Source organism: Leucopleurus acutus, assembly GCF_964270905.1.
Source record: "Leucopleurus acutus genome assembly, chromosome: 18".
Taxonomy (NCBI): Eukaryota; Metazoa; Chordata; class Mammalia; order Artiodactyla; family Delphinidae; genus Leucopleurus; species Leucopleurus acutus.
Window position 1 is genome coordinate 78,395,652 of NC_139160.1, and position 12,134 is coordinate 78,407,785.

At 61.5% G+C, this 12,134-nt stretch overlaps 1 protein-coding gene across 2 annotated transcripts in view; it reads left to right on the forward strand.

Annotated features, from left to right (window-relative positions):
• TMEM255B (transmembrane protein 255B) overlaps positions 1-10,156 on the forward strand; it is a gene marked incomplete at both ends in the record, with an annotated part of 30,587 nt that extends 20,431 nt beyond the window's left edge. For both annotated transcript variants that reach the window (XM_082859394.1, XM_082859393.1), the window contains 4 exons: positions 210-295; positions 1,294-1,453; positions 4,535-4,678; positions 9,989-10,156. In XM_082859394.1, the coding sequence (XP_082715520.1) occupies positions 210-295; positions 1,294-1,453; positions 4,535-4,678; positions 9,989-10,156 (558 nt within the window). The remainder of the gene's footprint in view (positions 1-209; positions 296-1,293; positions 1,454-4,534; positions 4,679-9,988) is intronic.
• Positions 10,157-12,134: the final 1,978 nt, after the last annotated feature.

Here is a 12,134-nt window from a genome sequence, read left to right on the forward strand (position 1 = left end):
TCCTCTACCTCTCCCTTCAGGGGGTCCCTGTGGCCCCCCAGCCCTGCTGCACCTGGACTGGGTGGAGGAAGGGGCAGGTCAAGAAACGTGGGCTCAGGGGAGGCAGCTGCCTGGCTCATGGGGCAGAGGGGTGGGTCCTTACGCCCAGGGAGGCCCCTGCCCGCTGCGGCCTGAGGACAGGGGCACCTGACCGGACTCTCTGCTCACAGGTGACCTGCCACTCCCTGAACGGTAGATGCCAGCTGAAGGTGAAGAGTAACACCTGCTACTGCTGCGACCTCTACGACTGCCACAGGTGAGCGGTGGGAGCCCGACAGCCGCGAACCCCATGTCCCCGGACTTACCCAGCCCGCTCTGCATCCCCGTCCTTGCACGCTGCACCCACATCTCATTCAGCCCTCACACATCCTGTGAGGCCGGGCATGGGCTCCGTTCCACAGATGAGAAGGCTCAGGGCTGCCGGGAGGTGGGGGGCAGGGGAGGCCTCCCGGGGAGCCCTGTTCTGCTGTGGGCTGTGACCGGCACAGGTGACCCGTTTCTTCCTCCCCGGAAGGCCGGGACCCTGTCTCTGCCTGCTGGTCTCTCCGGTCTGGGGACGGGGGCGGCGGTTTGCCCTGTGTCCTACCCCGTCCCATGGGGCCCAGAAGCGCTGCTCTATTCAGTCTGTCCAGCTTCTCACCTGTCGTCTGGACCAGTGCAAGGTCCCAGCTCCGTGGGAAGCAGAACCCTCCCCACACCGTCTTTTAAATTTTCTGTTAATAGCTTGAATACCTACATTAAAGCCAACAGGGAGTTTACTGTTGCTTCTTGGAGACCCTCCCTGAACTGTTGAAAACCCCAGGGGTGTAGGCTGCAACACCCTTCCCCCAGAGCAGGAATTCACCCCATTTCCAACCCGAGGCTGCGGTCCAGAGCCTGCACAGACCGCGACCACGGGGCCCAGGCCACGGGCCAAGACGAACCCCCTCCGAGGCTCACCCCTCTGGGCTCCCTGCCAGGGCGGCCAGCAGCCGCTAAGCCCTGCTGGCTCCGAGGGTGACCGGGCTGGGGCTCTGCCTGCCGGGGCCCTGTTTGGGGCAGGCTGTCCTGCTCAGAGACCTGGGCCCCCTCCCAGGTGGATTCTGGGCTCCCTGGGACAGCCCTGCCCCCAGGGCCTCCCTCCGCCACCTGAGGGCCTGGGCCCTCCCAGCAGAGCCCCCGGCCCATCAGTACGCGGAGCGTCTGCCCCGCTGGCTCAGGCGGCGAGGGGGCCCCCCTGCGGCCGTGGGTGACGCTGAGCCCCTCCCCGCACAGCACCGAGCACCCGCCCACCTACTACGAGTTCGTGGGCGTCCGCGGCTGCCAGGACGTGCTCCACCTCTATCGGCTGCTCTGGGCCTCGGCAGCGCTGAACGTCCTAGGCCTGTTCCTGGGCGTCGTCACCGCGGCCGTCCTGGGGGCCTTCAAGGACATGGTGAGTAGCGCCCGCCGCACACTGGGCAGACTCAGCGATGGGGACGTGGGCTCGTGGAGCCGGCAGCCGTGCTGACCGCAGCCTGGGGACACTTCAGTCCCTCCTCCCCGAGGCTCGCGCCACCTGAGCCGGTCCAGGGAGCGCGAGTTTAGCGGCGGAGAGGGGCACCGAGCCTGGTGCCTGACGGCCGCGTCCATCCCTTGGTGGCCCGCTGAGCACGGAACCCCAGCGCCTCCGATCCCGGTAGATCTGGGGCTCAGGCCCGTGCTTCCCGAAGTCAGGTGACTCCAAAGTGAGCCCCCGAGAACGTGCTGCAGCATCTGGGCGGCCCTGGGCAGGGACCGCACTGCAGGGCCCGGGCCTGAGGCCACCCTGCAAGTCTCTCCACGGGCAGCGTCCTCTCCAGGGGACCGGCTGTTCCAAGCCGTGTTCTCGCGCGGGGCCCAGATGGTCCCTCCCGCGACCTGACACTTCATCCGTGGAGGTGCCGCACGGGAGGCCACAGGCGCCAGGAAGAGCTCACAGCCTCCCACAGACCAGCAGCCACCCGCCCATCGCCCGGCTTTAACGAGGAGGAAGTGCAAATGCACGTGCAAACACCCCCTGCAGGCCAGACCCCATCCACAGCCCACACTGCCGAGGGGAAGCTTGTTACCTCTGCCCCAGAGACTGTGGCCCTTGGCCGCATTTCTCAGCCTCACCTGGAGCCTCCCGAGATCAGTGACATGTTTCTTGGAGGTTTCCTGACCCCAGACAAAGCCCGAGATACCACGGGAGACCCCCACGGGTGACCCCCCCCCCCACTCCCACTCTGTGTGGTGCAGACGCCAGGCCCAGCTCCCGCTCGGTCGCAAGGTGTCTTTCCGTGCGCGCACAACAACATCCTGTCCTTCAAGGACGAGGGCCGCCTGCCCCCGGGACGCCTGGGGTCTGCAGGGCCCACAGTGCGGTCTGGGGGTCCCTCGGTGGGGCTTTTCCTGCTGTGACCAGGTCGGAGTTTTCTCTCTCGGCAGATCCTCAAGGAGAGTGAGGTTAGACTCGATGGCTACACAGAGTGTCTTGTTCGGGTCCTGCCCCTGGGAGCCCGGGTGGAGGCTGCTGGCTGTCCCCAGGGATGGCCGTCAGCTCGGTGGCTTTTCCAGAAGAGGGCCCTGTGCTCATGAGTTTATAATAAAACTGCTGGAGCTTCTCTCGGGAACGTAGCAACGCCCCAGAAAGGCCGCTTGTCACGTGGGACACAGAGTTACGTGTCAGCCCCGCTCTGGACAGTTTCCTCTCTCACACCCAGAGCTCAGGGGTGTTGTAAGAAGCAAGCAAAGTGATTCCTTAAAATTTTACACCTACGAGTAGATGCTCTTGTAAGTTAATGGAGCTTATAATTTAAGAATTATCTTAAGGAACAACACGTCACAAGCCACCCGAAGCTCTGGGCGCTCAGGGCTCCGTCCCACGGGGTGCTGGGTGGGCGGGCGGGCAGAGCGTGGAGTCTCGGGGCTACAGAGGGTCTCCCGAGGTGGGGTTGCCCTGGCAACGTGGCCACGCTTACAGCCCAGCCTGGCTGAGGAAGGGTCTGCGCTGGCCTCAGGTATGAGAGCTGCAGGTGGACAGTCCTCCTGGCCCAGCTGGGGTCTCCTTGCCGTCATGGGAGGCTCGGAGGTGAGAGGGTGCACGAGGGGTCAGGGCAAGACCAGGCAGTGCAGGCGCCTAGCGTCCCCCGCAGAGTGGCCGTAGTTCCCAGAGTGAGGCCGCCTCTGGGAGACCCCTACACCTCCACCCCATCCTCCCCAGGCCCCGAAATGATGAGCCAGGCCAGGCAGCTCCTCTCCAGCCCATGACACCCTCTGGACCCTCGAGCCACAACCCTCACCAGCCCCCTCGGCCCGGATCCCCTTAGCCAGGCCTCAGGCCCGAAACGCTCTCCGCAGCCCTGGGGCCCAACTCTGGTGGTACCGGGCCACGTCGGGGCGCACAGAGTCGGCCCTCAGCTATGCTTGTTCGTGAATAAGTCATCAAAGCATCGAGGTGGCTGCACTTGGGCCCCGTCTTGAGTGTTCTGTCCTCTCTCCCTGCTTTCAAGCTGCCTGTTCACTCCTCGGAGTTTAACTGACTCGCCGCGCAGACCAGAGCTCCTGGTAGGAGAGGACGGAGCACTGAGCCTGCGGCATGAAGGAAGCGCGACGGGCCTCCTCCTTCCTGGGCTGCCTGCGTCCCGAGGGCAGGGGCGGCGAGGCAGCTCTGGGGGGCTTGCTGCCCCCCGCCCCCAGGACCCTGCTCTGGCACCTCCAGGGCTTTTGATGAGTTTTCAGATGCTCCGTCTGTGCTGCTGCCTGTGCTGTCGCAGCCCCTCCCGGCTCTGCAGGGCCTGCCCCGTGGGTGTCAGGCGGGATCCAGGTTCTGGGCTCTTAGGGAAGGATGCACCTCTGGTCTGGGAACCCGCGAGCCCCCCATCGGGAGCGGCTGGCCTGCCTCTGGAGAGGGGTCCGTCCTACGGCCCGTCCTTTCTGGGGGCGGGTGAGAGGTCAAGAATTAGGGCCCACATTCTGTTTTCCTCTGGGGAATCAGAGCCTCCCATGAGCTAAGGAAGCCGGAGTTGGAGGAGTTTGGGAAGCTCTGGTCTTGGCTGTGCTGCTCTAGAAATCCCTGCGGCCAGAGCCCTACCCCGGCCTGTGCCACCCAGAGCCCTACCCCAGCCTGTGCCACCCAGAGCCCTACCCCGGCCTGTGCCACCCAGAGCCCCTGTGGGGAGAGGGCCCTGCTGACTAGAGCCGGGGGCATCTTTGGAATCAGTGCACCTCGGGGATGCCCGTGACACACGCTCCTGGAGCAGACAGGTGGGGTTTCCTCACTTTTCCAAAAAAACCCAAGAGAGCCTGGGCCTAGCTGGGCCTCTCAGCGGATCCCGGGACAAACAGGAAAAGGAAAAGCAAGAAGAGACCCAGCTTTGGGGCTTTAGTTCTGGTCGGAGAGAGGCTGGTGAGAGGACTCAGAATCTCTCCCTTGGGGACTCCGCCTTCCTGAGCGGCTGCCGGACGGGGCTCCCCAGAGCAGGGCTCGGCTGACACGTCTCCATCCTTTGTGCAGGTCCCGCTGTCCCAGCTGGCCTATGGCCCGTCCACAGCGCCTCAGGCCCTCTACAACCCCGCCCAGCAGATCCTGGCCTCCACGGGCTTCGGCCCGGTGCCCCCGGCTGTCCCCACCTGCTCATCGTACCCGCTGCCCCTCCAGGTAGGCCGAGCGTCCCCGGGCCAGACGGTGCTCACGTCCCAGGCAGCTGTCACCCAGGGAGTGCGGCTCGGGTGGGACACGGGGGTGGGGGGCTTGGGTTGAAGGAAAAGGGGGGGTCTGTGGCTCCCCCTCCCGACCTAGACAGTGGGGTGATGCAGCTGGTGTGGACCAGCAAAGGGGGTGGGACGACCGAGGGACGTGGCGGGTGACCCCAGGCCCCGCGCAGGACGCGCGGCATGCCCGGGGGCACCTGGGGCATCCTTGCTCCGTGTGGCCCTGGTGACCCAGCCCGCCACGTCTTCCGAGGCCTTGAGGTTTTCTGGCCCCTGACCTGGTCCCACACGAGTTGCCTGCAGTTTCCTGGCCCTGTGCCAGCTGCTGGGCCCCTGCGACAGGGCAGCGTCGCTGAGTAGAGCCAAGGGCTTGCCGGTGCTCACGAAAGCGGCAGGTGCACAGGCCTCACCCTAGTACAACTCTGGTGGCCTTGGGGCTGCTGTGGAAGGGGGCACGTGGGGGTGAAGCCTGTTCATAGAGCAGCGTCCCGCCCGACCAGCTGCCACTGTGGTGACCAGGACGTCCCCAGATGTTGCCCTGTGTCCTCGGGGGGCAGAGGTGAGCACCTCTGGCCCAGACAGCCTGTCGGCCTCTGTTTTGGCGGGGGCGGGGCGGTGGCCTTGGCACGTTCTCTGGTCTGTGTCAATGACAGCAGCCCCTGAGCGGTTCTGGGAAGTTCGCGGGGTCAAGGTACCGGAGGGGCTGCGTCTGTGTGCGTGGGCAGGTGGGGTGCTGAGACCCCGGCCGTTTGCTGTGAGGTCACACATCTTCATCTGCTGCTTGGGGGCCCAGCGCTCGAGGAGTGATGTTGACGGGGCATGAGAACTTTCCAGGGCCAGAGGCTGTTTAGGGCAGGTGTGTGTATCCACCAGCTCAGGGACAGAGGCGGCGGCCAGACTTGAGGAGGGGCTGAGGGGAGCGTGGTGCCCGTCTCCGCAGCCCCTTACGACTCAGAGGAACCCGCAGACTCGGCCCGGCTGGCCGCCCGGGGCTGTGGCACAAGCCCGGCCAGCGAGGTCCACGGTGGCCTCCCCAGGCCCGACAGCTCGTGGGGCTGGAAGCGGGTGTGGGGTCTCTGGGCCCCGGGGCGCAGCAGGTGTGGCGAGCTGAGAAAGCCTGCAGCCTCGTCCTGCCCGGGGCAGGCCCGCTGGGCGGGGAATCAGGGGCCGCTCCACCTCCCCGTGGAGGCGCAAGTCCGTCCTCTCCGCGCCTGGCTCCTTCCGCTTGCCGTGAATGTGAAGCTGGCCGCTGTGCGCCCAGGGCTCCGGGGGCCTTGGAATTCCCAGAGGAGGCTGCGCCGCGGCGGCCTGGCCTGAGGGCAGCGCCACGTCTGTCTCCGAGGAGTGGCGGCCCACGGGCTGTGCCACGGGAGGCCTCCTCCTGCCGATGAGGGGCAGCCCCTTAGCCACTCCACCAGTCCCGAGCAGGCGCCCTGGCCGCACGGGGACCCGCAGGCTGAGTCCTGAGTCAGGGAGGGGCCTGGCTCGAGAGTCCTCCCATTTCTAAGACACGGAAAGGAATTACCCAAGCGTCAGGAGGTGAGCTGGCTGCCAGTAACCCCCCGTGGCATCACTTCTCACGGCGGGTACGTCAGCTTCCCCGACACCCAGGTGGCCGTCCTTGGCGGCCCTCGTCTTCCCCGGGAGCTTCACCTGCATCCCACCTCCGGGCCATCCTCCCTGGTCCCCATCACGGGAAGGACCACGTCATCTGGGCGTGGCCTGTGTCCTGGGCTGTGCTCTGCCTCTCATCTGCTTAGTTTGCCGAACCCAGAACGTGAGACCACAGCTGGAGGGAGGGCCGGACCCATGGCTGGTTGGCCACCTGTGGTCTCAAACACCAGCTTGGAAATGCACGGACGCTGAGGAATGGGCGTGCTCCGCGGGCCGCTGTCTCCCGTCCTCCCAGCGTCCACCGCGAGGCCCCACAGTCACGCCCGCACACGGGGACTCCAGGCAGCTCTGGGGCGTGGCTAGGGGACAGAGGCGATCCCCGCAGGGCCCTTCCTCCTGGCTGAGCCCCGGCGTTTGGCTGGTATAGCACCAGCGTCCCGCAAGCTTGGCCGCAGGGAGGACGCGGGGAGGACAGCACCTCATCCGGGGCCTGCTGCTCTGGGTCCTGACCTGAGGCACCGGCAGGTGTCCTGCTTCTGTTCCCCCAGGAGACAGGGCTGCAGGGTGCGGGCACGGTCTCCCCTCCTTACCGCTGGTGCTGGAGAACACATGGCTCTCTTCCGGTGTCGTACTCCAGCCTCATCCACCTTCGGGCCTCTGGCTCGTCACAAACAGCAGATGCTCCCAATTCTCCCTCCCAGGGGAGGCCTGGGCTCCCTCTACAAGGGCCTAATCAGCTTTTATCACCGGCACATGTAGGAGCGTAATTACATACGCGTCAATAATCAGATTTCGAGGAGATGGCAAATCAGTGATGCTGTGTGTCTCGTCAGGAGGGAAACGACAGATTGATGTTTCTGACTCTGTTCCCATCGGAGGAGGAAAGGGATATTGCAAGTGTCCTGTCCAGTCAGTAGCAGCGGAAAACACTCCTGCATAATAGAGGGAGTGAGCAGCTCTTGGGGCTGTTTGGAGCAGCTGGTCAAACGAAAAATCGCCTTTGGGCTTCCCTGGTGGCGCAGTGGTTGAGAGCCCGCCTGCCGACACAGGGGACATGGGTTCGTGCCCCGGTCCAGGAAGATCCCACATGCCGTGGAGCAGCTGGGCCTGTGAGCCATGGCTGCTGAGCCTGCGCGTCCGGAGCCTGTGCTCCGCAACGGGAGAGGCCACGACAGTGAGAGGCCCGCGTACCGCAAAAAAAAAAAAAAAAAAAAAAAAAGAACACTCGCCTTCGAAGAAAACCCACCTTCCTTATTCCCGGGGCCACCTGGTCAGGAAGTGCAGGAACAAGGACACGCCAAGGATTAACTCACATCCTGTAACTAAGGACCTCGCATCCTGTAACTAAGAGGCTTTTTGTCTGCTCCCCGATGGGATTGCCTGTGTGGACAGAGCCTAGTTTCCTCTGTGGTTCCTGGTGGTTTACCCTGTGGTTCCTGGTTGTTTACTCCGTGGTTCCTGGTGGTTTTCTCTGTGGTTCCTGGTGGTTTTCTCTGTGGTCTGTGGTGGTTTACTCCGTGGTTCCTGGTGGTTTGCTCTGTGGTTCCTGGTGGTTTGCTCTGTGGTTCCTGGTGGTTTACTCCGTGGTTCCTGGTGGTTTACTCTGTGGTTCCTGGTGGTTTGCTCTGTGGTTCCTCGTGGTTTTCTCTGTGGTTCCTGGTGGTTTTCTCCGTGGTTCCTGGTGGTTTTCTCCGTGGTTCCTGGTGGTTTGCTCCGTGGTTCCTGGTGGTTTACTCCGTGGTTCCTGGTGGTTTACTCCGTGGTTCCTGGTGGTTTGCTCCGTGGTTCCTGGTGGTTTCCTCCGTGGTTCCTGGTGGTTTACTCCGTGGTTCCTGGTTGTTTGCTCTGTGGTTCCTGGTTGTTTGCTCTGTGATCTCTGGTGGTTTTCTCTGTGGTTCCTGGTGGTTTGCTCTGTGGTTCCTGGTGGTTTACTCCGTGGTTCCTGGTGGTTTGCTCTGTGGTTCCTGGTGGTTTGCTCTGTGGTCCGTGGTGGTTTGCTCTGTGGTCCGTGGTGGTTTGCTCTGTGGTCTGTGGTGGTTTACTCCGTGGTTCTTGGGGGTTTTCTCTGTGGTCTGTGGTGGTTTACTCCGTGGTTCCTGGTGGTTTGCTCTGTGGTTCCTGGTGGTTTGCTCTGTGGTCTGTGGTGGTTTACTCCGTGGTTCCTGGTGGTTTGCTCCGTGGTTCCTGGTGGTTTGCTCCGTGGTTCCTGGTGGTTTACTCTGTAATCCTTGCTGGTTTGCCATGTATTTCCAGCTGGCTCCTCTGTGGTTCCCACTGGTTTATTCCATGGTCAGTGTGGTTTACTCCCTGGTTCTCTCAGCTGCTCTCTTCTGGTAAAGAACTGACAACACACATGCCTGGTGGGAGCTGGGGACCCGCAGATCTGAGGGATGTTCTCTAGAGGTTTCATTTGTCCCCTGAGGTCAGAAAGAAGTGTGAGTTTGAGAGAAAGAAAGCAGTGGAGGTGGGCAGGGGCCCAGGGCCCTTGGATCCCTAGAGCCCTGGCCTGTGAGGAAATTCTCTCTCAAAGCCCGAGGTCTGGGGTTCCTCCAGGGGGAGGGGCAGGCAGGCCAGCATCCCTGGGCCCTGGACACCTGCTGAGCAGAGAGCAAGGAACCACCTGGCCCCCCCGAAGACGAGAGCCTGCACACACGCGCCTGTGTCCCATCACAGAAGGGGTCGCTTGCTTTATTTAATGTTGGTTTTAAGCAGGCGTTTTTAACCTCTAGAAGTTAAAAAAAAAAAAAAAAGAAATTTAAGAGGTTGTTGGCGGGTGGAGGAAAACTGGCAATTTTATTAATTTGAAGTCTGTGGCATGCCCCAACATTCTCTTTGCAGAATCACCTTCTGCATCTATGTGGGTTAGTGTGGGTTCTCCAGAGAAACAGAACCAATAGCATGTGTGCACGTAGGAGACACAGGTAGAGATATATTTATAGGAAGAGATGATACAGATATAGATATATAGAGGGAGAGAGCCCAAAATCTGCAGTGCGGTCCACAGGCTAGAGGTCCCAGGAAGACAGATTTTGCAGTTTGCGTCTGGTCAGTCTGGAGGCAGAATTCCCTCTCCCTCGGGAACCTCCGTCTTTTCCTCTTCAACTGATTGGACGAGGCCCACCCACACCAGAGAGGGTGATCTGCTGGTCTACATGTTTATCACAGCTACCAAACACCCTCAAAATGACATCCAGACAGTTTGAGCAAACATCTGGGCACCGTAGTCTAGCCAAGTTGATGCATAAAATTCACCATCACACTATGTGGAAAATGTTGATGTTCTTGTTTTTTTCTGTAAAATATGAAGTGTTGAGTAAACCCAGGGCCCCAGATGAGCTGGGCAGCCTCTTCCTTAGACAGCGTTTGCATGTCCGTGCATCCCAGTGTCAGGTGGTCACCAGCCACCCTCCTGAATGTCAAGACCTGGATGTCAATGTGCCCACAGGCGAGAAGGGGGCCCAGTGGGGCTGAATCGGGGCCTCCCTGCGGCCCCCTGGGAATGCACGCTGTTCAGGGAGCGGTTCCCACCAGGAGGGCCTGGGTCTGGGGGTTCGGGCCAGGGTGGGCTCTGAGGGGCGCCAGTGGCGCTGGGCATGTCCCCGGGCTCCCGTCAGCTGAGGAGGCTTTTTCTGTTTGGTTGCAGCCCCCTGGTGGCTTCCCGGCCTCACCTGGCTCCGACCTCTCTCTGTCCGAGGATGTGCAGCCTCCGTCCCAGCCCGGCTCCAGCTGCCGGCCCCCCCCGAATGCCCCCCCCATCTTCGCCCTCACCCACTTCCTCCCCGGGGAGAAGCCTCCCCCCTACGCACCGTGATGCAGAGGGTGGAGACTGAAAACGAGTTTTTGTCTTGTTAGAAAACAGAGCAGCTTCTACGAACCCTGCTTCTGTGGCCAACCTCCTGGAGATGCCGAGCCCTCCTCCCCTCCCTGGGCACATCCGGGCAAGGAGAGGCCGGACCTGCCCTGGCGGGCGGGGAGCCCTGGTGGCTAAGGCCACCTCACCCTGTGTGAAGCCACACACGATGCCGTGCTAAAATGCCCGCCGGAGCCGCCTTGCTCTGGTGGCGTCACTTACAAAACAGTTTCATTTTCCTCCTAATTCGTTAGCACTATTATGATCAAGGGGACTGCGGCAGGTGCCCCCGTGTGAGGACCACTTTCGAGGAAACGCGCTGTGTTTGTATTTATATGTGTGTCCCCGGTGAGGGCAGGGTCACCACCCTCAGCACTGCACTCCTGGTCCCCACGCACTCGAGTGAAAACTTGTCCCAGCTCAAATATAAGCGCTGTTTCCAAGGCCTGCAGTGGTCTGAGGTCTGCGTGTGCTCTGTTCCAATCGCGTCCCGCAGCTGCGTGTGTCCTGTGTACGGGGTCCAGGCCCCCTTAGGGGCCCCCGACTGTCAGCCTTCGTGGAGAATCCAGGGAGCCTGGTCTGTTCTGTGGGACACCCTGTGTGGGCCCCCGCCCGCAGAACGGGTGCCCCTAAGATGCAGCCTCTCTGCTGAGAGACCCCTGGAGGGGGGTGGCCTCTGGGCCCTGGTTGAAGCCGTGCCCAGAACAGACCAATGGCTACCGACCAGGGCCCCACATGCACCTGCCCACTGCCAGACACACCTGAGGAAGCAGGTGAGCGTGGCCTTGGAGCCAATCAAATCCTGGTCGAGAGACAGACCAGAGTCTGTCTCAGAGTTACAGAGTTACAGTCATGGATGTTTGGGGAAAAGAGATGGCGGAGGAGGGACAGGAGGGAGGAGAGGTGAGGGGAAGGGAGAAGGGAGGAAGGAGAGAGGGAGGGAGGCAAGTGGTTGAGTCTAAACAAGGCGTGGCCTCCTCTCCCGCTGCTGGCTGGGAACGCAATTGTGTCCAACAGACAGAATACTCCCAGCCCTCACATCCAGAAACACTTCTCACTACATTTTCTGAGCATGTGGACCGTTTCCTTAGAGAGGAGGACACGCGTGGATGCGTCTGGCCCCTTGGCCTAGGGAAGGCTATTTGTCACAGACGAGGCAGGAAGGACCTGGTCACTGGTCAGAGCATGTAGATTGTTTTGGTCCCTGCAGCGCCCCCCCGCCCCCCGCCAGTACCGCAACGAGGGGAGTCACAGAATTCTTGGCTTCCCGGCACATGAAAGCGATGTTTACACCATCCTGCAGTCTGTTGCCAGTAGCATATGGCTAAAGAAACAACCCACGACCTTAAGTAAAAACACTTCCTCCCTAAAAAATACCAAAACAGTAGGGGCTTCCCTGGTGGCGCAGTGGTTGAGAGTCTGCCTGCCGATGCAGGGGACACGGGTTCGTGCCCCGGTCCGGGAAGATCCCACATGCCGCAGACTGGCTGGGCCCGTGAGCCATGGCTGCTGAGCCTGCGCGTCCGGAGCCTGTGCTCTGCAACGGGAGAGGCCACAACAGTGAGAGGCCCGCATACCGCAAAAAAACCCCAAAAAAACCCAAAACAGTGACAAGAGTAACATCAAAGACCACTGGTCACGAATCACCATGCAAATATAATAATAATGAAAGAGTCTGAAATATCATGAGAATTATGAAAATGTGACACAGAGACACGCAGTGAGCATACACTCCTGGGAAAATGTGCTAACAGACTTGTTTCGCACAGGGCTGCCCCAGACCTTAATTTGTAAAAAAAAAAGCAGTATTTGTAAAGCGAGATGTGACTGTGTTTTGTTAAACGTGGGCTTGCAAGCCCCGTGTTTCCAGGCTGGCCTGATCCGATGGGCCCAGCGCAGCCCTGGCCTCTGTGGCCTCCATGGCCAGGACGTGGCCCCA